Source organism: Gossypium hirsutum, chromosome A08, assembly GCF_007990345.1.
Source record: "Gossypium hirsutum isolate 1008001.06 chromosome A08, Gossypium_hirsutum_v2.1, whole genome shotgun sequence".
NCBI classification, from domain to species: Eukaryota; Viridiplantae; Streptophyta; class Magnoliopsida; order Malvales; family Malvaceae; genus Gossypium; species Gossypium hirsutum.
Window position 1 is genome coordinate 77,296,326 of NC_053431.1, and position 27,872 is coordinate 77,324,197.

A 27,872-nucleotide genomic window follows, 5' to 3' on the forward strand; every position below is an offset into this window, starting at 1 on the left:
ACCATGAGAAACGTTGCCACTCGGCCTCAAATTCTGAACATCATCTTTTTCAGCTAAATCTGGGCAATCTTTTATAAAATGATTTCGTGAACCACAACTGTAACAAGCTTGATTATTACTCTTTCCCCAGCACTCTCTAAAATGTTTTCTTCCGCATTGATCAGACTTAGGTTTTTCATTCTTTGCATTACTAACACTGGCAACAGACATAGTTGGAGCTTTAAAGCTCAATTGTTATCTAGACGATCTCTGTTTGAATGTCCCACACTAGCCTTTGATCAGCTATTATCATCTCTGAATTTCTTTGATCCAAATTGAAATGACTTGTTCGATGATCTCTTTTGTACCTCTCTAGCATCAAAATCAGCTTTTCTTTTCTCTTTCCCGAGATCTTCAGCTTTACATGCTTATTCAACAAGCACAACAAATTCTTTGATTTCCAGAATTCCGACTAATAGACGAATATCTTCGTTTAAGCCATCCTCGAATCTTTTGCACATTATTCTGTGACAAATATATGGCCTTCTTTAAGCTCAAGAAACTCTTTATGTTTCTGATCAACAAATGTCTGACTGATACATTTCTTCCTGAATTCCGCTTGGAAGAAATCCCAAGTAACCCATTCATTCGGAACCACAGATGTCAAATTCTTCCACCAATGGTACATTATATCTCTCAGAAGGGAAACAACACATTTTATGCATTCTTCAGGATTTAATGATAATTCGTCAAACACTCTTATCATGTTCTCTAGCCAAAACTCGACTTTTTCAGCATTATCGCTCGTTGTAGCTCAAAAATCTTCAGCCTTATATTTTCTAACCTTATCAACTGGTGGTCTACTTAATTGAACCAGATTCACTGCTGGCATAATAAGAGTTTGAAGAGAATTAACCGGGGGTGGAGGTTGTAGTACAGCCGGATTGATTCTAATATATTGGGTGAACCAATCATTCATCATCTAATAGAAGGCTTGTCTAGCCTCACCATCATGACTACTCGTAGCCAGTCGAGAATCAGATGGCATAGTCCCTTACGCGGGAGCAGGCCCATTGCTTTCAACATCATCTGCTACGACTCTTTCAAGATCTATTTGCTATATAAAAGCATATTTCAATGTCAGGATTCATCATATTATAGCAGTTCATAAATATGGCATGTATAGCTAGACTCACATATGCTATGGTAGTTCTAGAACCGACTAAACCATAGCTCTAATACCAATAAAATGTAACACCCCTAACCCATATCCATCACCGGACTAGGGTTAAGAGGCATTACCGGACAAATCTAAACGTTTGACAAATAAATTCACAAGCATCATTCAAACATATTCATATATCATTACAATGTCCCTTACTTAGGTCAACGAGACCTTAAACATGCTTTAGAAAGGGGTCGGGACTAAACTGAATGCATACAAAATTTTTCTATACTTAAACATTTTTCAAAGTTGTACAGGTCATACACCCGTGTGAACAGACCGTGTGCCTCACAAGGCTTTAGACACGCCCGTGTGCCTAAACCGTGTCAAAACAAGGCATACATACTAACTTGTCCACACGGCCGTAAGACATGCCCGTGTGCTAGGTCGTGTGAAAATTAGGGAGGCTACTGACTTGGATCACATGATTGACCACACACCCGTGTGCCATACACGACCACTAGACACGCTCGTGTGTCTAGGCCGTGTCAAAACTGGAGGGTATACTGCCTTTAATTTCGTAGGGTACCCAGGGGACACACGGTCGTGTAACGTCACTGAATGTCACACACGGCTGAGACACACACCCGTGTCTCTACCCGTATGGACAAAAATATGCCATTTGAATAGCCAACTTGCCACCCCAATTGGATCAAACTTACAAGCACCAAACCAAGCATATTTGCACAACATTTTATGATCAATTCATAACCAAAACATAAGCCTTTCATGACATATCATTGCCAACCAAATTTCCATCTCAATACATCAACCAAATCATAACAAATCTAAAATAAAATCATACCAAACATAAGTTTCAATTTCATGATGAAACCTTATCAACCTTTACCATTTCTTTTATCCAACTAAAACATATCAAATATATCATATTGCATCACATATCTTATACCAAAACCATAGCATATCCACAACCATATCAAGCCATATCACATGGCTAAATATATACATCACAAAACATAATCCCACAACTTCTAGCCTATACATGCCATACTTTAATATATATACATTTTCAAAGTACCAAAATGAGGTTCGATAGTGTGGTGATGATCTTTGACGATCCCTGAGCTCACAGTAGCTTCGATATCTATAAAACAATGCAAACACACACACAAAGTAAGCTTTCACAAGCTTAGTAAGTTCGTACCAAAATCATTAACAGTGTATAAAATATGAAACAACAACACATAAGTACTTATAAATTCTCAACTCATCTAACAATTTCATGCCAACACCATCCATATGTTTACACCAATTCAATAAACTTTATATGCATAATACCATCAACCACATAGGTACTATACTTACCTGAACATTCTCGTATTCATTCATTTTCATTCTCACCTCTTGTTAGGATATTTTAAGACTTTCCGTAGATTATCAATGCTTTAAACATCCACACACTTAATGCTTAAAAGATTAGCCAAAGCTACAATAATTTTACAAACTTAGTGATTTCTTAATTAACCGAAGTTATCTCGGTATCGCACACTTAGTGCCTCATATAGCCGAAGCTAGTTTAAATCTCACAATTAGTGCCAAATACCATTGATTTATCATCGTATTCATCCAAACTAAATATGTATACCATCTATGTATAAACAAAGCATCAAAACATACTTATAACATCATGTTTTAGAATAAACTTACCTCATACTCGGAGTTGTCGACTCGGATTGTTTACTCAATAACCTTCGACTTCCCTCGGTCTAAATCTGAATTCCTCTTTTCTTGATTTATATGTATTCAAAATTAACCCTTTTATTCACTAAATCATTCAAACCAATCCATATACGACAATTAAGGCATATTGCAAACTAGCCCTCACATTTTTACATTTCGACACTTTAGTCCCTAATTCACAAAATCACAAAATACACAAAGTTTGCTTGTACACAAGCTTAACCAAATTTTCATAGGTCTCATACAAATCCATACATTTCATTTATTTCACATTTTAGTCCCTCATTTACAAATTTCACAATTTAGTCCATTTTACTCAAAATCATCAAAAATCCAAAGACAAAACATGTAAACCCAACATCAAGCTTTCATATTTCAACATAAAACATCATAAAGCTCATGAATTCATCCATGGCACATTTCAAAATCATCATCAAAATTAGAAATTGAGGTGTGGGTTTGATAGTATACAAAGCAACGATTACAAAAACGTAGAAATAATCAAAAACCGAACAAAATCTATGCCTTAATTAAGAAATTCAATGACCGAACCCTAGCTATCTTTTTCTTTTTTTTATGTGTGATTTTTGGTTGATGAACCAAGAAAATAAAATGAATTTGATAGATTTTCTTTAATTATTATGACTTTAACAACCAATTTCCTATTTTGCCCTTTTTTAAACAATTATAAAACCGTTTAATGGATGGTTGTTTTAGTCCATTAACATTTCCAATGGACAAATAACAACATAAGGACCCTTGCTTTAGGAATCCAAATCAAATAGGCACTTTTAACATCTAGCACACAGCTTTTACCTTTTATACGATTAGGTCCTTTTTTCTAAATTAAGCACACAAACATTCAAATTTTCATATAAACTTTCACACATGCTAATTCACACATCATAAACACAAAAAATAATATTTAAACATTTATTTGACTTGGATTTGTGGTTTCGAAACCACTATTTCGACTAGGGTCTAAACCAGATTGTTACACTATCGATATCAGTAATGTTCTCGGTACTAACTCAATAGCAAATTCAACATCTCTGATCGGTGGTAACCCGGGTAACTCTTCTGGAAAAACATCTAGATAATCACAAACCACTGGTACTAATTTAATCTTCGATTTAGACACCTTTGTATGAAGAACATAAGCAAGATAAGCATCGCAACCTTGGGCCTAGTCGAAACAGTGGTTTTGGGACCACAACGGTAACCCCGTGTAACATCTCAATTTTGGGCCTAGTTGAAACAGTGGTTTTGGAAACACAAATCTGAGGTCATAAAATTTATTCTAGTATTATTTTGAGATCTACATCATGATAATGTGGTTGTGTAAAAATTTTGTTAAGAAACTTTATCGTTTGAATGATTAATTTGTGAAAAAGGACTAAATTGCGTAAAGTGCTAAAGTTGTGTGTTATTAGGTAAATGTGCCAAATAGCTATAGAACTTAAAAATTGAGGTCCTTAATGAATAAATAGGCTATTATATGTGTAAATGGATGTACATGGAGAAGAAAAGTCAAAAAGTCAAAGTTAGTAGGGTTGGTATTTGATGACAATAGCTAAATGAGTAAAATTAAGAAAAATGGTCAACTTTCTTCTCCATCTTGTCTTTGCCGAAAATTGAAGAAGAAAATCCTCCATGAAAGCTTAAAATTTTCAGCACAATAAACTCCCTACATGTAAGTCATTTTGATGTTAGTTTTTTATGTTTTTGAGATCCTTGAAGCATAATATAACTATTTCTACCATTATTTTGAGCTGGGTTTATGCTCAAAAATTTACCCATGTGTGTCATACATGTATTTTGATGATTAATGGAATGTTGGTAGGGTTGGTATTTGATGACAATAGCTAAATGAATAAAATAAAGAAAAATGGTCATCTTTCTTCTCCATCTTGTCTCCACCAAAAATTGAAGAAGAAAATCCTCCATGGAAGCTTAAAATTTTCAGCACAATAAACCCCTATACCTGTAAGTCATTTTGATGTTTTTGAGATCCTTGAAGCATGATATAACTATTTCTACCATTATTTTGAGCTAAGGTTTATGTTCAAAAATTTACCCATATGTGTCATGCATGTATTTTGATGATTAATGGAGGAGTATGGAAGTTTGGTGTTAGATGAACATCTTTTTCTAAGTGATTTTTTAGGAAAACACCTAAAAGGACTTGTTTGTAAAACATGTAAAAATAGGTGTTAAAAATGTGATTTGATGAAAATTGTGGGCTACTATGAGAGGGAATATGAATCGGCTAGGCTTGGGTAACCAAGAAAATGGACACATTTCATTTTACGAGCCTAGGGGCTAAATTATAATTATGTAAAAGTTTGGGGGTAAAACTATAATTTTGCCAAAATATGATTTATGGGCTGTTTTAAATAATGTGGTAACTAAATAAGTGAAATTTGCTATTATAGATCAAGAAAAAAGGAGTCCGAGCCTAGACCGGGGAAAGAGCAAAATCTTGGACTAAGTTGAATTGATTGTCCATATTTTTGTACCGAAGTAAGTTTGTGTGAAATTAATATAGCATTTTATTATGTACTTAACATTTAATGTTGCATGAATTGTATAATTGTCTTTATGAATATTATTGATGTTGTCCGACAAAGAATTGAGGTAATGAAAGCCGGTTGAACCTTAGGAATACTTAGGGTACAAATATCACGACAATTGAATCGATGAGATCCCGTATAAGACCATATCTGGGATATGGCATCAGCATTGGCATGTGATATCATGTAAGACCATATTTGGGATATGGTGTTGATATGAGGTTTCGTGTAAAACCATGTCTGGGACATGGCATTGAAGTGAGATTTCGTATAAGACCATATTTGGGATATGAAATTGACGTGAGATCCCATGTAAAGACCATATCTGGGACATGGCATTGACATCTTATTGTGTATGGTAATTTCGAGTGTCCCTAGTATTCCAAGTGGTTCAATGGGCAGTCCAAGGATTTGTCAAGGAAATGACGAGGTATGATCATGTTGAAAGGGTACAGGTATGTACACCAAGCTCGTAGTTATTGAGATTACAAAATGATAAGACTTCGGTAAGATGAGAATGAAGGAATTATGACCTTGAATTCCATTGAACTTTATGTAAATTGAATGAGATAGGGTATGACTACGATGGTTATTGAGAATAGGATGATTTAAGTTATGTTATGTTGTGGATAAAAAGGCATATTTTTATTTCTTATTAATTTCATGCAAGCTTACTAAGCTTTATGCTTACTCCCTCGCTCTTCCATTTCCTTATAGTGTCACCAAGCTCGCTCGGGGATCAAAGGACATTGGAGGCTCGTTCACACTATCAATTGGATCTTTTGGGTATAGTTAGTCTCAACATTTTGAGTATGGCATGCTAGGGACTTGGTCTTTTTTCTATATGTCATATTGGTCTAGCCAAAAATGTTGGCTTATAAAGATAGTTGATTCATTTTTGTGTATGGCAATGAGATATGGCTCATAATGATTATTGGTTGTAAACTTATTCATCCATGTATATATGTGCCAATTTTATTATGATATGGCCTATGGTTATTGATGATTGAACGTTAATGAATGTCATGTGTGTGTATAAAATGGTATGAAAATGCATGCATGCAAGTCTAAGAAATATTGCTTATTCGTATATGCGTGTTGGTATGATTTGATTTGTCATATAAGGGAGTCTTAAGCAAGTATAATGTGATGGGAAGTTGTCATGCATAAGCTATGTTTATGAGTGTTAAGGTTTTGGACAAATAAGGGTGGCAATTGGCTTGGAAAATAGCCTTAAAGTCATCACATGGGTAGGCACACGGACATGTGTCTAGACCGTGTGTGACACACGGCTCGCCCTATAGGTATGTGATCGGCCATGTGTCCCCTGCACCCTTATTAATGCAAAACAGAATGCCTAGTAAGAAACACAAGGCTGAGACACGATCGTGTGAGAGACACGGCCTCAGAACATCGGCGTGTGCCTGGGCCGTGTGAAGTCTACACCTGATTTTGGAATTTAATTCGCCACACGGCCTAAGGACACGGGCGGTTTCCTTGGCCATGTGACCTTATTTGGTTGATGACATCATAGTTAAAGAGTTACACGGGCTGAGGACACAGTCGTGTCCCAAGCCAGACAGGCATGTGTGACCACATGGCCTACCCACACTGGCGTGCGACTCTCTAAAACATGAAAATTTTTATAAGTGTTGTAAAAGTTCCAGAAGTTCCCGTTTTAGTCCCAAATCCTTTTCGATGCATGTTTTGGGCCTTGTAGGCCTGTATAAAGGATGTTAATTATATGTTTAAATGACCTTAATTGGAACAAAATTTTATGGTCTGGTTCTTATGTGTTCGATTGCATTCAAGTACAATAATGTCTCGTACCCTATTCCGGCATTGAGTACAGGTAAGGGGTGTTACACCCCGTGTCATCAACGGACAATTCTTACAAACTTTATCAGTTAAAACATACTGGCCTAAGGGGTTCGATACTTTAATCACAATTTTAGTGGACTCAACAAGTAAACTCTTACTAGATACTAAATTTGTACAGACATATGAATGGGTCGATCCAAGATGAATCAAGGCAGTTACATCAGTGTCATAAAGAGAAAAATTTTCGGTGATAACATCTGGTGCCGATGCATCCTCACGAGTACGAATAGCGTAAGCTCTGGCTAGCGCTCGAGCCTTGAATCTCACAGCAGAATCCTTTGTTGTACCTTTGCTACTATTCATATTTCCAGTATTTCAAGGTGGTCTCCCCTGGCAACTGTATTACTCGGCCTTGTAGTTAGAAATTTGTCTTTCTCGGATAACTCAGAACAATCATGAATAAAATGCTCTTGCGAGCCACATTTGAAACAAGCTTTATTATTCATCCAACAATTTTCAAAATGCAGTCTTCCACATTGTTGACACTCAGGTTTGTTAACTTTGACGCTACCAACGCTCGATACTAAAGTGACTTGAGCTTTTGGACTCGTGTGTTGCTTTCCATGATCTCTGTTGGAATTCCCCACTGAAGCAGTCGAATGGTTATAAGAATCCCTTGATTTCTTTGACAATGAATGATATGATTTACCCATTGACCTCTTTTTCAAATCCCTAGCCTCAAAATCAGCTCTTTTCTTTTCTTTGCTAAGCTCATCGACTTTGCAAGCTCTATCTACCAAAACAATAAATTCTTTCAGTTCCAAATTCCGTTTAAAAGCTTGATATCCTCATTCAACCCGTCTTTGAACCACTTACACATAATTTCTTCAGTGCAGACGCATTCTTGAGCATACTTACTCAGTCTCATGATTTCTCTTTCATACTTGGTTGCTATCATATGACCCTGTTTCAACTCTACAAATTTCTTACGTTTCTAATCCAGAAACCGCTGACTTATGTACTTTTTCCTGAACTCAATCTGAAAGAATTCCCACGTGACCCGTTCTCTTGGTACAACAGATATCAATGTATTTCACCACTGATAAGTATAATCTCTCAGAAGAGACACAACACATTTAACATTCAGATGGTGTACAAGACAACTCATCAAAAACTCTCGTATTCTCCAGCCAAAACTCATCTCTCTTAGGATGATCATCAATTGTAGCTCTGAACTCTTTAGCCCCGTACTTTCAAATTTTATCCACAAGTGGTTTGCTTGAACGGATGAGTTCTAGAACTTGAGAAACTATGGGAATCGATTGGGGAATAGTTAGGGATGAAGGTTGTTGAGCAACTGGATTCGTTCAGAAAAACTCAAAAAACCACTAATTCATCATTTGGAAGAAGGTTTCATTGGCCTCTCCTCCCTGACCCTTAGATACGGGTCTCAAACCAGACGGCACTGCTCCGTGAACGGAAGCTGGTGCATTACTTTCTACATTGTTAGAGTCTGCTCGATTGGGATCCATTACTATATGAAAACATGATTTAAAACTGTCAAGAGATATCACACTATCACAAGTTAAATATGGCATGTATAGCTAGACTTACACACGCTACGTTAGTCTGAGAATCGACTAAACCGTAAATCTGATACCAAGAAATGTAACACCCCTAACTTGTATCTATCACCAGAATAGGGTTATAGAGCATTACCAGACTTATCTCTTAAACAATCATACATTTCATATTCATTTCTTATATCCAACAAAAGTCAATCAAATTCAGTCATATAGTCCCTAACACAAGCCCTTGGGGCTTAAAACAAGCATTAGAAGTGGTTCGAAACTAAATTGAGTACTTAAGAAATTTTTAGAAAAACATGAAAAATTTTCAAAGTGCAGAGGACACACGCCCATGTGGCCAGGCCATATGTCTCACACGGCTAAGAGACATGCTCGTGTCATAGGTCATATGGACATTCGAAGAGGGATCACATGGTCGTGTCCCAGCCTGTGTCTGACCCGGTGTAACTCACTAACTTGGGTCACACGGTCAGACCACACGCCCATGTGCCAAGCCGTGTACCCTTCAAAATGGCCTCACACACCCGTGTGCTAGACCATGTGAAAACTTGAGGGTATATTGACTTGTGCTACACGGCCAATCCACACGCCCGTGTGCTAGGCCGTGTGAAGCTACTGACTTGATTTCTAAAGAAGTATAAGAGGACACATGGCCATGTCACCTAGTCGTATATCACACACGATTGAGACACACGCCTATGTCTCTACCCGTGTGGAAAAAAATAAGCCATTTTCCAAGCTTTATATCTCATCCAATGTGTTACCAACCTACAGATACCAAAAAGCATATGACTATATCATCAATAGGCATTCAAACCAATCACAAACAAGTCTATATCATACAATTTCATTACCATCAATTCTAAGTTCATAGACATTTCAAATGATCATTTTAAAACATGCCAAAAATCACCTCAAAAAAAAACTACCTAAATGGTCAATTACATATATGCACTATCTTGCCTAAAAATTAGCATGTGAATATATTCTCAATTTCAACCATTTCCTACCTTAAGTAACAATTCACAACAAGGCATTCACATAGCAATTATAAACCACATATCAAAGGGTCATTTACACCTATTTACATATCAAAACATATATCATTGTCAAGCCACATCAATGGTTAAAACATAACAAACCATATAGGCTTCCATTAGCCAAATAACCTATACATGTCTTATAACCAAAATACATAAAGTCCAAAAGTACCAAAATAAGAGTTTGATAGTGTGATGCAATCTCCGACAACTTCCAAAATAAGCGAGCTTCCGAATCACTATAAAACACGGAAAGTAAACAAAGTAAGCAATTAAGCTTAATAAATTCGTATAACCTAAAACTTAGCTTACCATTTAATCACATTTTAAGTAAATAAACATAGCTTAATGCAATTCAATTTAATCTATAAGTCTAACACACATTCATCCACAAAGTTAGACATGAAATCACAAATCTCATAGAATCAATTCTCACATGATTCACGTACATACCTGGACTTGTTTATATTAAACTCATACATTCTCAAAACATAACTATGCTCGTTGAACCATTTGGAATAATATAGGATACTCGAGTATCTCGCACACTAAGTGCCAATACATGGTCGAAACCATCTTTATCTCATATCTCATATATATATATGCTCACTCTCGAGCTATCACTGGGTCTACTCACACAAGCTGACGGTCAAGACATAACTACACGGTCTGATCACACAAGCTAATGAGTAACCTCAACACAAGCTGGAAAACTTAGCCATCGGTAGAACGTACAGGACCAGCACCTAAAACATGGTAACCTCTAATGACATGTCATTCGTATCCTATCTATTCCTAAGGTTCAATCGGGATCTCATACGTCACCAAATCTTCGTCGAGTATTTCTGTGAAATCGTATTCATCAAAAATGCAATAATAAAGCATTTAAAATACAATTACTTTAATTCTTATTAACGTACAAACTTACCTCGAATTAGTTTGGAGAAAATCTATCTATCAATCCACTATTTCATCTTTGCCTTGATCTAAATCCGAACGTGGCTTTTCTTTATATGCAAGTAAGGTGAGATGGACGAATGCTTAGACTTCTCCCATGACTTTTCTTAGGTTAAAATTTCGGTGGTAGATGAGAATAGGAAGATGATACATTGTTTTTCCTTAATTTAATTTACTTTATTTATTAAATTACACTTTTAACCTTTATTATAAATCATTAAAGTCACTTAATCATGCACATAAATGACCACTCACAATTAAAATGGTTTAATTACCACATAAGGACATCCACTTAAAGGTTCTATAGCTATTAGACACCTTTAGCTATTAGAACATAACTTTTACACTTTACGCGATTTAATCTTTTTTACTAAATTAAGCATGTAAACTTCAAAATTTCTTAACGAAATTTTCATTTGACTCTATTAACATGCTGTAGACATTAAAATAATAATTAAATAAATATTTTGACTTCAGATTTATTGTCCCAAAGCCACTGTTCCGATTTTACTGAAAATAGGCTATTACAACACCCATGACAAATAATTCTTGCCTGAGATATCTAGGGTAGCAAATTCAAATTTAGCAAGATTTGACATTATAACCACTAAAAAAACTAAAAAAATATTAGTAAAATAATAGTAATCAAATTATTTGTCAAATGTAATTATAATAATGTATTTAAGAATGAAAATAGGAAATAGTATAGAACAATTTGTGATATAAGATTTAGGATTACCTTAAATCGATAGAGAAATTAAATTTGATTCCTTCAGAGAACTTTAAGTAAATCGCTACACAAGTTTGAAAGTCTATTTTGTCGTCAATTTTGGGGTAACCAAGCAACCAATTGGAATGCTAGGTTAGAAAAATAATGAAAGTAATTCAACGAGGGATTAGAAAGGGATAGAAAGCAATTGAGGTATGGGTTTCAAATTTTGGAGGGGTTATCAAATGAAAAATTAGGACGAGGTGTGTAACACCCCGTACCCGAGACCGTTTCCGGAGTCGAACACGAGGTGCTAACGGACTTAATTCCTTACTTAAACAGCTCATACAATTCATTTTTAAAATTTCCAGACGAGCTGGCTAACTGCATAACAGTCACTCTAAAAATCATATCTCGAGTTCCAAAACTCAAATCCAATTCCGTAAATTTTTCCTGAAACTAGACTCATACATATATTTACTAATCTTTTTCTATAATTTTTGGTCAGGCCAATTAGTACAGTTTATTAGTTAAAGTCTCCCCGTTTCAGGGTTTGACTACTCTGACCTTCATGCATTAAGACTTAGATATCTCTCTGTACAGGGCTTCAATACTTATTCCATTTGTTTCTAATGAAACTAGACTCAAAAAGGAATCTGTACATATAAAGCATGACTTCTAATTATCTCTGATTAATTTATGGTGAATTTCCAAAGTCAGAACAGGGGATCCAGAAATCGCTCTGGCCCTGTTTCACGAAAACTTAAACATCTCATAAAATAGGGCTGATATGGTCGTTTCGTTTCTTTCATATGAAAATAGACTCATCAAGATTTGATTGCATAATTTATTCATTATTTAATTCCATTTCTACTATTTTTAGTGATTTTTCAAATTCACATCACTGCTGCTGTCAGCATATATTTTAAGGTAAATTTTACCTATTTCATAATTTTCCATGAATCAACTAGTAATTTGACATACATTATTTCCAAGTATAATCACGATTAGCCATGACATACGTAGCACCAATAGGACCATGATTGGCCATTCCAATGGCTAATCATTACCAAACATTTCCACACCACTTAATAACCATATCATAAGACCATATATACAAAATGATCATAATGTTATACTCAAAATATACAAGCCATTTTCGCATGGCTATACGAATATACATTACCAAAAGATACTTAATTAACAACAAGGGTCAGCCCTATACATGCCATTATCAAGTTCAACTGAAGAGTACCAAAAAGTGGCTTAGATAGTGTGGATGACTTCAACTTTGACACCTCCGAGTCCGATAGCTGACGAACAAAATCTATAATACAGAGAATTTAAGCAACAGAGTAAGCGTTTCGTTGCCTAGTAAGTTTATAAGTAAGGACCTCATTTGAAACAAAAACACAAAAGAAATAGCATTCATAAGGATAAATAATGCCTATGCACAAGATCACGTATTCGTTTTAATTTACACTTTTATCAATAGGTTTATACATTCGAAGTCAAACTTAACTAAATTTCATTTGATTCAATTTCATGTAGCTCGAGTGAGCTATAGACTTCATATAATCCTAAGAAATGGCCGGAAGAGCATTATTCGATTATGTAATCACAACTGACATTGTACCAAATTTTTCCAATGTATATACGATCCATACATGGTCATATTAGGGATTATGAGCACATTAATCGGAATTATTACGACAGAGTCGCACCTTTCCAAACATAAATACCTTCGGAATTTGGCTCGGATGTAACAACCAGCACAAATGCCTTCGGGACTTAACCCGGTTATAATAACCCGCACGAATGCCTTCGGGACTTAACCCGGTTATATTTTTTTTTTCCAGCTCATAGCCTGCGGACCTTTAGTCCGAATAGATTCTATCAATATACATATCATCATTCACATTTCAACTCCAAAGTTATACTCAAATTTACATGTTCATAACACCTTTACAGCTTAACTCCAAATGATCCTCACTATGAATCGCATACCCACATTAATTAATGAACAATTTTATTCAAGTGCCAACCAAAAATTTCGATTCATTTACCATATTCTTATAGGCATCTTTAATTATGTATACTAGAAGAGCCTACTTAAAAACTTACCTCGGTATATTGAAACGGTTGTGGATTGATTACTCTATTGCTTTCTCCTTTCCCCGATCTAACTTTGATCCCCCTTGCTCTTGAGCTTAATGAATACAAGTAGAAGTATTCAATATTTTTACCAATAATGTTTACTTGTTGTCACATTCGGCAATCACATATCAAACTCATTTTACTCATGTGGCCGATTATACTTGGTCATACATACACATAATCAAAAATAAATTCCAAAATTTTCACATCATTTATGTACTAAGCCGAATTCACTTGCCAAGTTCATATACATTCTTCAATAATTCCTTCTTTGAACAAACACATATTCGGCTAAAACAATGAAAATTTTAGTAGCTTTTAATTTAACACCTAATCAATTATAACACCTTTAAGCATTCTTTTCATTTTACCAATTCTAACCACATGCATTACTCAAGCATAACATTTTCATATTCGGCAATAGTATCAAACTTAGTAGCCGATTCTTCCCACTTTGTATCTATGCACCTATTTGATCATTAGTTTAGTTCAAACACCCATACACCAAGATTCATCCAATTTAACATGAAACAAAAACCTAAATCCTCAATAGCTACTATGGCCGAAAGTTCTAGTCTTCCCAAAATCAAAATTCCTAACATGGGTTACCTAAAGAACTTGGTAACTAGTTCAATTTTATCTAAAATTTCAAGAATAAACATGAATTTCATACCTTAATGAAGACTTGAAATGGCCGAATGGCTCCTTTCCTCCCAACTCCCCTTCACTTTCGGCCTTTTGGAATGAACTAGGTGAACACTTTGTTGTTTTCACCCACTTTCTATATTTTCTTTTCATTAATTCATGATATTATGCCATTTAGCTAATTAAAGTTAATAGAAAATTCATATTTTATTATATAATTTGTAGCATGGCCAGCCACTACCTATAGTTTGGCTAATTTGACATGCAAGTACAAGCACTTTCCAACATATATTAATAGGCCACTTTAGCATTTGCCTAGCACATTTCTAAATTTTCTCATACAAGTCCTATTTAATAAATTTCACATACTATATACAAAATTTAAGCATGAATTTTTCACACATCCATATTCATATATAATAAGCATCAAATATGACTGTTAATTATTTTTATGACTCGGATTCGTGGTCCCGAAACCACTTTCCGACTAGGGTCAATTTAGGGCTGTCACAAGGTGGGTTTAGAAAAAAAATTGAGAATCGTGCTAATAATATGTTATAAAATAAATAGGGATAGAAAAAATAAAGAACAAAGAAAATATGGGAATCAATAGAGAATGTATTTTATTGATCAATGGGATGATTATAATTCTTCTTCAAAGTCTCTATTTATAGGCATAAGAAGTATAAATGAAGTAAATATCTAATTCTAATAACTATTAAAATTTAAAGTACATCAAAACTTATATTAATCTTGATGAACATCCACTTAATAAGATATTCGTAACAAAATTTTCTATTTTAATATTCTATTTCAATCTATCATTCTTATTACTACCGTCTTTATTTTCTTTCTCAATATATTATCTCCTATCATTATTAAACTTCTCGTACAATTAATTATTTGAAGTTGCAAATATATAAATAAAAAATTATGATAAATAATAAAAAATTATTATTATAAATCAAATAATTTATATAATTACAATTATAATAATTCACTTCCTTTTAATTTTTTTACTCAATTATGATTTTTTGGGTATGGTTACAATTAAATGTGCTCATAGGTTGAATCAGATCGAGCTCATATAAGGTATCTAAACCAATTTTCTAAGTCCAGGCTCGACTCGAAAAATTGGCTTACTTTTTTTCAAGCTTGACCCAATTTAAGATAGGTAAACTCAGACCGGACCGAATCCATCCATATTTGATTTTTTAGATTAGTTTTTATTTAAATATATTTTTTAAAAAATATAATACACTAAATGCACAAAAAAATACAAATTTTTTTTCTAACACGTTAAAAGTACATTAAAAAAATACTACCATAAATATAATAAATATTTTATTATATTAAAAACACAAATAAATATTTTATTGTATTAAATAAAATTTTTAAAATTTTATATTCTAGGTTGGGTTATTTAGTTGGTTTTTTTTTTTAGGTTTTGAGTAATGTGTTTAATTGTTATTGGGTCAGTGATTAAATTTAAATATATAATTATTAATTAGCATATATAATTAATATAATTTTTTTATAACATAATACATTCGTGCTGGGTCAAGCTCGGGCAAAATAATCTTGCCCAAAGGCGAGCTCATATAGAAAATAGGTCTTAAATTTTACACAAGTCCATTTTTTGGGCCTCGTTTTTTTGTCCAAATTTTTTTATTTTTTAGGCAAATCTTTAAACATGAGTGGAGGACTTGGCCAGGTGTAGTTGATTTATTTTACTTACTCTTTATCCATACAAATAAGTATTTAGCTCTCAAACTTAGGCAAATATGGGAAAACAAAAATCATACCGATTAGATCATAGGAACAAATTGTAGTGATACCTTGCATATCGAATAGAAAAAAATAATAGAAATTAAAATTTTAGAAAAATTCAAAAATGAAAATTACTCCTAATCACGTTAGGAAAAAAAATTAATAAGAAGCTAATAAAAGTGAGTTTAAATAAATCTAATATAATATGTATAATAAATTATAAATAAATTTGTGATGAATAAATATTATAATATTAACTTGTCATCGTTTAAAATAAATTTTCACGAGTGTCGTCATCATTTGAATATGAAACTGCTTAAATGTTTAATGTTATTTATAATGATAAATTTTATTTTAATAGTTATACAACTTTAATACTAATTAGATGATGATTAATTTAAATAATAAATTATTAATAATTAATTAATATATTGAACCGTGTAGTTCAAACGAATTAAAAACTCTATTATATAAAAATGAAAAAATTGATTGATATGAATTTTTTATTATTAGTACTTAATTACTTATTCTTAATACATTGTGAAACACCTCTTAGCCCGTCAGGAAGGCATAACGTGTACCATTCAGCCAAACAGATGTTGGGAAATATGTCCATATTGTAGTAAACATGTAACTATTTTCTATATATTTGAATGATGAATAAATAAATAAAGTTAATTTCACATTTCACAATTATATCTTTTGCATTTCTATCTTTTATATTTTGCATATATAGTGAAATTGTAACAAGCAAATATTAGCTCATTGATTATTTAAGTTCAAATTGAAGAGAAGTGGTATTGTAAGAACATTTACATTACGAGAAAGACAACTTACTTTAGTAGATAATCTAAATGAGTTCGTAATCCCGTAAAAGAATCAAAGTGAACACTTGATTTAAATATTGAGAAGGATTATTATGTCGTCTACATTTCTAATTGGGGAGATGGCTAGTCCTGACTATCGGAGTAGTTGATTCCACGGGTAGAGACATAGATGTATTCATTGGTGGAATGATGCATTGGACTGGACCCAAGATGAATTAATTCTAAATCCGTTTGTTAACTAATTCACTTGTGACATTCATAGTGTGATTTACCTAAATCCCGAGTTAGTCACTGACCATGCGTATGCAACTCATTGCTTTGATATAAGTAGAGGCTTATTCTCTAAAGATGATCAAGCCCATAGCCGGTATGTTGGGTACATGACTTGTGTATGCCATGACTTTACTAGCAACAGTGGAATTCATAGCTCAATAAAAAGTTAATGATATCCTCTCACTAACATTGTGTGGATTGATAAATATGGAACGTGATTATGAGTTGCTAGTTCTTGAACGAGCAATTTATCACAGTCATTTGTTGACAGTGATCATATTAATCATTAAGAAAACATAATGGTGACAATTAGATAAAATAAGATCATATTGAGTGAACGGATTTAACTTAAAGGAATCAAGGATATCATATGAGGGTAACATACACATGACGAGGTCATTGGACAAAGAAGTTGGATGAATTGCTTACATAAAGAGTATACAATAAGAAGTTTTCAATCATGGTACTTCTTGTGGACTGACTCCATGATTAAGTAATTGTAAATTATCGAAACGATGCTTCTGGATATAATTACAATTGTTAGAGTCTAATTGCATATGTTCGATTGGTCCCTCCGCCAGCTCAACAAAAGCTCAATCAGACTGCAGTTGAATTAGAAGAAAATTCTATGACTTTGGAAATAATTTAATTGAGTCGATTTATTTGATGTGGAATTAAATTAGGTGGTCATGAGAATTGTTTAACTAGAGAATTTGATTAAAGAATTTTCTTGAAAAAATAATTTGGAAAATCTAAGTGATTTTTAATTTAGATAAAGTAAAATTAAATTAATCAAATTAATTAAAATTAATATAATATTTTTAGAACTTAATGTTCGAGTCAAACAATTGGCCCAATGGGTAGTTGAACTTGAAAATTGAACCTAAGATCGTAAATTGGGTCTGGGAGCCCAAAACTAATACCAAGACCTAAAAACTGGTCGAATTGGGTCCGACTTGTAAAACCAGGTCGACAATCCAACTGGTGGTTAGACCAGACCAATCGCATTGTCACTGACTCTGGTCGAACCGAAAATAACCGAATTGGCTTGGGGTGCCGTAAGGGTGTCGCACCTGCATCATCAGACACAACGGTGCCAGCGGTTACAGCAGCGATGTCCTGGTGGCTAACGACGGTTGGTCTTTGATGGTTGAATAGTGGAAAAGTTACACTCCTATTTGGGCTTTACCAAAGAATTTGATTTCAGATTAACTATTCCAAAAATAATATTATTCTAATAGTTTAATATTAAATTTAATTTAATACTTATCTTAATAGTATTTTATTAATTTAGTATTAAAGTGATTATCTTAATATTAAATTAAATTTAATGTTTATCTTGTAGATAAATTTCTATTATTTTAATAAGATTTAATATTAAATTTAATCTAATATTTATCTTGATAAATGTTATATTAATTTAATATTAAAGTGATTAAGTTTAATAATTGTTGAACTCTCTAAACTCTCCTTATATAAAGAGAGCGTTAGATAATTATTTAACACACTTGAATTCAAGAGAAAGTTGTAAAGAGAAAATTCTCTGAAAAGATTATTTTAGAAAATTTCTAGAGATATTTTTTTTATTTACAACTTTACCTAAAAGTTTAGAGAAATTGAGAAATTACCCCCACTAGTAATTTTTGTGAAAAATTTTCTAATTTGAAGCGAGCTTACACTCTGTAGACGTGAGCTTGAGAATAGCGAAAAAGACTACTCAGTCGAAGTGCTCATCCTAGACGAATTGAAAAAATACAATTTTGATTAAGTGTTTATTACTTTAAATATCACAATTAAGATTTTGTTTTGAAAAAAAATTTAAAATTCTATTTTCCTTAAATTTATTTTTCGTTGCGTTTTTCAAACCCCTATTTTTTTCCAAAAACAGACCCCAACGGGCTAGGCCATTACTGATGGATTTAAATTTTTTAGCTTAACTTAAATCTTTGAGAAAATAGTTATGAAAGTTTCTTTTTTTTTAAAAAAATATTATTATTCTTTTGACGCATCTCTAAAGAAAGTAATAGGAGTTATACAAGAAAAGTTATATTATCCAACCACTACCTAGTTATGGCGTAAGCATATAAAAAATAAATTCATAAAATACAATTCAAGGGAGTTTGGCGTACACTTTCATAGTAAGGGTTAATTCTCTTTTTCAGACAGAACAATACAATGACGAAGTTAATTGCAAAAGTTAAATACAAAACATATGTATACGTCATCCGCCAAAATAACCATACATGATACAAAAATAAACAAGTGGTTCACTCGCAACCGTAGCTCTGGCGTAGTCTCATTCAATTGATTCCTCTTCTACTAGAAATATGTCTGAAGAAGGACAAGTAATGGAGTAAGTTCAATTGTACTTAGTGAGTTACAAAAATAGACGCAATAAATTACAAAAATACCGCTATTCAACAAGCATCGATTCTTATAAGAAAAACAGACTTATTTGTGAGACTTTGTCGTACGGACATGATAAATCAATAATGATATCTACATTTCAATGGCAGAAATACTTTGCCATTTTAAATATAACACACAGTACACGAGCGTTTACTATTCTCCAACTCATGTGTATCTCCCATAATCATGCATGTTTACAAACTATCCTTCCTTGTGCTAGCCTTGGACCCATAATCCAAAATCATAAATTAGTCATATTCATATCATCCTTATTAAGTTGAACATGTGTTCTCTCGTAAGGCCAGACCGTGATCTATCAGCCCGGTTTGCAATATAGCTACCCTACTGGAGGCATCACAAACAGACTTCCTTTCCATATTTTCACATATCACAATTTGTGTAATACTGGGCTCGTGCAACAATGAGGGTGTTTTTACATCAACAATGACCATACTCACACATACAACATTGGTTTATTACACACCCATCCAAACACAACACATCAACTCATTTACAGTAGAAACAACTGACCGTACACGACCTATGTATCATGAAAGTATCATAAATCAAAGGAAGTAAGAAGGAACTCACCAGCAAGCTTCAGAACAGAATCTACTTTAATGGTCACTAGCTTCTTGGGCTAAATAAGAAACAGTTATAACCATCAAACCATTTATCTAATTTAATCATGTATGCACTAATGCAAAAACGTAAATCCTTTCGACAACCACCTTAGGGTTTTCTAGAAATTACCAATAAGCTGGTACTTAACAAGGGTGTTTTGACTAGCTATTGGAACCACCTTCGTCTTCTCTAACGAAGATACTTTAAAATTTTCCAAAAACTCAAAAAAAATGTAGAGAAAAACAAAGGTGAAACATGCTGGCTATCGACATCCTTATATAGCACAAACAATGGCGACAAAGTTTAGTGAGAGGGTTAGAAAACCCCACTATAGCCCTTGAAACCTGAGAATAGAGTTTCTTAAAATTTTGAAACCTAATCATTTACCAAACATAACTACTACCACTAATTAGCTTAGTGAGTAATAAAATGTTGCTTGTACACTAATACAAGTCAACTAAACAAATCATTCAACTACCTAAGCACATCAAGTTGTCATCTACAGAACTCTAGTTCAATCTCAACTAGGTCTCAGCTAAACTCTAACGATACTCACTGAGTCATTGTTTCTATGCTAAAACATAGAAAACAAATCTATCAATCCATAAACTAACAAGTTCACCCCAAAGTATCTGGGGTTGGCGAATTGCCTCCCAAAAAAGTCCACCAAATGGCGAATTCTAGTGAGACATTCTGCAAAATGGTGTACTGTTGTATTCACGCAATACGCCACCTAGACGCAACGGATAATTCACCAATCCCATCCTTTTTCTACCCTAGCTTACCTAACTATACGCCAAATAACATATTGATACGATCTACGCTAGGCAAGCTATTACATATTAAATTTAACTTCAACTCAACTATATAGTTTAAATGAATAAAAACTCTTTTATTAAATGTCAATTTAGTAATATAAAGAAAAATAAACGGTATTTTCATTGATTCAAACTATTTTCTAAATTCTTGGTTTTATATAAATTATAGATATAGATTAAGGTGTTAGGGTGGATTTTATTGTAGAGAAATACTACAAGTAGTAAATTACAATTTTTTTAGTACAAGCACATTGCAAATTTAGTTAAATTTCAAGAGCCAAATATAACATTAACCCTTTATAATATGATGTTTATAACACGATATGAACTTTGTTTATGCATAAAATAATACAACATAATCGTTTTGAATTCATTGATAGTGCATATATAAAATAAAAAATATATATCGAAGGCAAAGGTAAACATGCCCTTATGCCTCCAACAAAATCTATTTTTATAAATGATAAGTGAAGATATAAAGCAACAACTAAGTCTCCATTTAACCCAAAGCAATATTAATTGACAACATTTAAAGCACATATATTAAAGTAAAAAAAGCAACCACGGGCATAAGTGATGATAATGTAGGAGCGACAAGAGGAGGCTCCTCAAACTTATCGCGACATTCGGGACATGTTGCATTAGTTTAAGCCACTGGTCTATACAATCGACATGAAAATAATGGCTGCAATTAGGGATAGTTCTTAACGTCTCATTGGCTTGGTATTCGCATAGGCATATGGAGCAGATGTTGTCTCTCGGATTGGGTAGGCATCGGCTTGGACCAAGCAAAGTTGTAGGGCATGTGTCAATAGTTTGTCTATCAAGGCCTTTTGTTGAACCTGGAGTTGATCGAGGGTGGGTCATGAGGATTTCGGGGTTGGGGTGGTTCTGTCCCTCGGTAAAGTTGAGTTTTACGCAACTTATAACCGCGATGAGGCACATAAGGGATATTCCCAAGCCGAAAACCAAGGCATCTCTAACACTTGATGGAAGCCCTACACAAGAAAAGATGAATGCAAATTAAATTCAAACTATAAGGTTGAGGCTCTAATATATATATATTAATTATGAAATTTATCCCTCTACTTTAGTAAAATTTAAAAAGTTAGTCTTTTATTTTAATTTATTAGACTATTAACTTTTGGGTCAACAATTAATGATACATTGCTAAAGTAAAAAGATTAAGTTTTCAATTTTCATAAGATAGAGGGGCAAAGTTTAGAATAAATCATATATATATATATAAAGGCTTTATTCATTATTTGACTTTTGAACTATGCTGATTTTTCCACTTTGGTATCTAATTTTTTTTTTGTCTCATTTTGATATTAAATTTTACTCCATTATCCTTTTTTGTACCTAAAAGTTAACGATGTTAAAAAAATGACAAATAAGAACACACCATGTCATCGATGAAATGACACATTAATTGATGATGTGACATGTTGACTGATGGTATGCTATATTGATCATGTTGATTGATCGTTGATTAGACAAATCATTAAAAGTTGTAAAAATTATTAAAATTATTAAAATTTATTAAAAACTATAAAAATTTGTAAAAATCATTTAAAATATTAAAAAAAATGATAATTAATAAAATCATTAAAAGTTTATAAAAAATTGAAAAAAAATATTTAAAAAGTAAAAAAATTGTGAAAATTATTTTTTAAAATATTAAAAAATGTATACGATTCCCATAATCAGTTTCAGCTAACTTGGTTCACATTCATCCTTGATATTCTAAATGGAATTTGCCATAAATCTCAAATTGATTTTCTTTTATGCTAAGGCAGGCCAAATTTTACAACTTTTTAAAATTTCTTTTAAATTTGAAAACACTTTTTAATTTTTTATAATTTTTAATAATTTTAAAAATATTTTTTTCATTTTAAAATTATAATTATATATATATTTACAAATTCTAATGTTTTTAATAATTTTTACAACTTTTAAATATTTTAAAACAACTTTTACAGTTTTATAATTTTAAAAAAATGATACTTTTTACAATTTTAATGATTTTTTTTTACCAAACAATGGTCAATCAATGCAATTAATTCTCGGCGAATACGGGTCAACTTTGGTTAACATATTACATCATTAATTAATATGTCATGTTATTGGTGACTTGGCGTGTTGTTATTGGCAGCTTTTTTAACATTGTTAGCTTTTAGTAACTAAAACGGATAATGGAGTTAAGCTTTTAAGTATCAAAATACAATAGAAAAAGAACTAATTACTAAAGTGGGTATAGTTTAATGGTTAAATCGTGAAAAAATTAAATATAAATATGGATAAAAATTTTGACACTCCACTTATTTCTAGAGGAATGTAGTCAGGATATCGAAGGAATATTACCTTAAAAAAAATATTGAAGGAATATCCGTGAAGAAGAAAGGTGATATCTGCACATTTGAAAGATCCAATGTAGTTTGCATTCCATCGGTAAATCCTAATTCTAATACCAAATTGTTCTATATACTCCCCACATCACCCTTCTTAACAAGCTTCCGGCTTCCACTTTACCAATGGAATGCAAAGATGAAAAACTGCTCTTTTAACTCAATTACCATTATTGGTTATTACACTTCAAAGTTTATGCATGTTTTTTTCTCACTTTTAACCTTTTTGCATTAAAAAAAACACACATTTAAACGATTAAAGAAAAAGACAGCCTTACTGTTGTTGAGTAGAAGATGTTAATGAAGCATACCGTGTTTAATAGCACTGTCGCATCCGACCTGCAAGCCTGCACCAACATTCTCGAATAGGCAAGTTCCTTGATGGCTTTCACACCAACGGCAATCAGGTTGGTTCCACCCCAAAGTCATACCGTCCTCCCACCAATCTGTTGACATTGGGACCATAACCTTTGCTATCTCCAAACACACCGACGTCGATGGGGTATAACCATCCGTCGGTATAGCAACGACATAAAAGTTGAACCCACTAAGACATGGAATTTTTAAAACTCCAGGATATTGCACCATGGTTGAACAGTTGTAAAAAGTGTAGCTTTGAGTGTTTACTGACATAAAAGGAGAGCCTGAGAGATTAAGACCCTGAAGAAGAATTCTCGGGAGGCAACCTACCGAGTAGCCTAGTTGCAGTACTTGTTGGGCGTAATCGATATGGAAGACGCTGAAGTTACCGGCATATGGGAAAGTGAGGATGGTTACGTCTTGTGTCGTCTCCTGGAATTTGCAAGAGAGTTTAAAGTCTTGATAGCCGCAGTATTGGGGCTGGTCTATAAGCCTGAAAGGGAAGCGAATAGTTTGAGATCCGCATAGGGTAGAACAAATTTCTAGGCTTATTGATGGTTGAAAAGAAAAGAAAATGATGATGAACAAGAAAGGTTGAATGGAAATCGAATCCATTCTTTTAATAACGTAAAAGAAGTCCATTCATGTAAGTAGTTAGTTTAGAGGATTATAAACAACGTAGAGTTTGTTCTTGCTTTTTTGGCAGATTAAACTTCTAGACCTCGAGTTGGCATGTCAGAAGAAACTGAAAAACAATATTTAGCTGTCTACTATGTTGTATTGTTTTCACCGACGAAATTTATTCCTTTTTTTTTGTGTTTTCCTAGTCACCCTCAATTGTTTTGGTAGGTGTTGATAATGAATAAATAAATAAATAATCATAATGATGGGTTTGGTTTTCACTTTATTTCTTTAACATTGATCCCATACAGAAATTATACACAAAGAAAAATAAGTAAATTAATCATATGTTATGATGAAGATGAAACAATAGGAGCTAATGTTTGCGGGGTATTACGGCACAAGGGGCATGCAGCATTCAATTTCAGCCATTCGTCGATACAAACGGCATGAAAATAATGCTCGCAATCTGGAATAGTCCTTATCATCTCTTTAGCTTGGTATTCACTAAGGCATATTGGGCAAGTATTATCATTAGGCCTCGGTAATCGCCGGCTTTCACCCAGCAATGTTACTGGATACGCCTCGATGGTTTGTCCATCGAGACCTTTGACGGAAGCATCTAATCTTGGGGTGGTCGACAACAGTTCTGGCTGATTTGGATGCCGATTGTTGTAGTCTTCTTCAACCTTGTTGCGGAGGTAAATTACTAAGCCGACGATGAACAACACCGGTATTCCAGCACCAAACATTATACCGTATTTAGCATGTCTTGAAAGACCTAAAAATAAATATTGAAACATATATCTTCCTTATTTTATTTGATCTTTTAAAAAAAAAAAAAGAAAAAAGAAAGACGCAAGTATGAAATTCAATCGCCGCCTGACGTGGTTGTGGGAGCATGAAAGCGATGCCTCACCAACAGATTGAGAAGTGGATAGCAATTTTGAAATTTTCTTTCTGTATGTCCCATTTTTATCTTTCCTCACATTTTCCATTAACTACCATTAACTAGTAAACCTCACGCAAGTATATATATTTTTATATCACCATTGAATGTGGGTATTATGTATTAATTACTTTTAGGGTGTACTTGAATGATTTTTTTATATAATTTTATCAATTTAATTGAATTGTTTGGATAAATGTACTTTTGTAAGTAGAAAGAATTTTAAACAATGAAATTTGATCAAATAATTAAATAACAATAATAGAAAAAATAAAAAATGGCATTATGATTATTATTAGATTTGTAAAAAAAATAAGGGATAAAGTAACATTTAGTCCTTCAATTTGATAATTTTTCTCACCTTGGTCCTTAAACATTTTTTTTATTTACTTTAGTCCTAGAACTTGACGACTTTTCCTAATTTGATCTCTTAACTTGGCTTCTCTTAAAGTGTGATGACATGATACATTTTCATACTACCACATCATTACATGAAAAATTTTAAAAATTTATAATTCAAAATTTTTTGTATTTTTAGATTTTATATAATTTTTTTTTAAAAAAGTAGGTGATCACATCATCACACCTTAATGGAATTCAAGTTCAAGGGCTAAATTAAAAATTTATTTCCAAATTTTGAGACTAATTTGAACAAAAATAAGTTTAGAGATTAAGTTGAAAAAAAATTACCAAGTTTGAGAACTAAATAAAAAATGAATAGATATATAACATGGTAAAAAAGAAAAAAAAATAATTAGAAATTAAAACATTGGTATAAAATGACACAATAAATACTAATTTCTTAGTAAAAATCAAAAGCATTTCACAAAATCCATATCTAGAATTGAAAAATCTAATTTTTATTTTAGCAAATACTAAAAAAATACTTTAAAATTCTCCTTAGTCCTTACAAATAAATTCCTCATCCAAATAATGTTTAGCAAGGCTTGAATATATTTATGGTAGCTGAAGATATATACTTTTTTTTTTTCACTGCAACTATATTGCAATATTTTTAACTAAAATCTCCATAATTTTTCACCGCAAAATAGAAACATACCATTGGTAAAACCAACGGAGCATCCAACATCCAGGCCGGTCTCACTCTTGAACATGCAGTTCCCTGCTCCATTTTCGCACCTCAGGCAATTCGGTTCATTCCATGTCAACATAAGACCATTCCCAAGATTCGACCAACCCGTTCAGGAAAACGGAACCAAAACCGTCGCTATCTCTAAACACGACGTTGACAATGATGCCGACGAATCGAGTCGGGCCGCCGGTAGAGCCACGACATAAAAGTTTGTGCCGCTGAGACAAGATATATACTTTGCTTGATGAAGTTGTGTTGATGCAGCGGCGGAGGAATTGAAAAACGTGAAGCTTCGAGGATATAGCAAATCAAAAGGAGTACTGGATAGGTTAAGTCCATGAAGGAGACGTTTGGGGGTGCAATGATCAGGGTCGTTGAGCCATATATTTTGGAACAAATAGTCGATGTGTACGACATTGAATTCTCCGGAAAATGGAAGCGAAAGGACAGTTTGGGCTTGGTCCTTGCATGAGAGATTGAACCGGGGATAGCCACAACGATCGGGTTGGTTGCTGAGACGGAAAGGGAAACGAACCAATTGATTCCCACATGAAACACGGTAAATTTCAACGCTTGCTGATGGCTGAAGAGAGAAAAAAAAGACGATGAATAAGATGGTTTCAAATAGAGTCATTTGGTGCTCACCGGAAAACTAAGTAAAAAAAACCTTCAATTTTCCTTTTAAGCTTTCTCGAGTTAGTTGGCACCCTCGGTTAGGTAATTTGCGAGAGACTCAACTATTACACAATGGTTAAATTATGATACTAGTCTCTGTGCTTTACTAAAGTTGTATATTTAATCCACGTTATTTGATTTGGTCACTTTTAGTCTTTATATTTTTTAATTTTTAGAATTTCAATCCTCTCTAAGCGATAATTGTTAAATTTATTAAATTCTATTGTTTCTAAAATCTGATACGAAAAATATATTATCATTTGTATAATGACATGTGAGTTTGTTATTTCCACATATTACTGACTAAAACTGATCAAGTTAATGGATTAACAATTGTCATTTACGTCAAAACTAAAATTTTAAAATTTAAAAAATATGGGGACTTATAATGATCCAATAAAAAAATATGAACTAAATCTACATACAATACTAGTAACTAAATTTAACCAAAAAAATTATCAATATAAAGATTAAAAGTGATCAAATTAAAGCATAAAAATTAAATCAATAACGTTGATAATAACAAGATTTAACTTTAAAAATACAAGAAAAAGAAAAGTTAGAAGAATTTTATTGTAAACCAGATAATCCAAAGAAAATGAGTTCAAAGATGTCATTTTATGCTTACTCGGAAGGCGACTACATATAT

General features: G+C 32.9%; 2 protein-coding genes across 2 annotated transcripts; both read right to left on the reverse strand.

Moving 5' to 3' along the window:
- Positions 1–21,423: 21,423 nt before the first annotated feature.
- LOC107945835 (RING-H2 finger protein ATL20) lies at positions 21,424–24,667 on the reverse strand. Its single transcript, XM_016879982.2, has 2 exons — positions 23,837–24,667; positions 21,424–22,115 (listed from the first exon to the last, which is right to left on the reverse strand). Exons 1-2 carry the CDS (start codon positions 24,525–24,527, stop codon positions 21,661–21,663), a joined length of 1,146 nt encoding a protein of 381 aa, XP_016735471.2. The 5' UTR covers positions 24,528–24,667; the 3' UTR covers positions 21,424–21,660.
- Positions 24,668–24,756: 89 nt separating this feature from the next.
- On the reverse strand, positions 24,757–27,347 carry LOC107945824 (putative RING-H2 finger protein ATL69). The gene is made up of 2 exons (XM_041074681.1): positions 26,516–27,347; positions 24,757–25,287 (listed from the first exon to the last, which is right to left on the reverse strand). Exons 1-2 carry the CDS (start codon positions 26,625–26,627, stop codon positions 24,857–24,859), a joined length of 543 nt encoding a protein of 180 aa, XP_040930615.1. The 5' UTR covers positions 26,628–27,347; the 3' UTR covers positions 24,757–24,856.
- Positions 27,348–27,872: the final 525 nt, after the last annotated feature.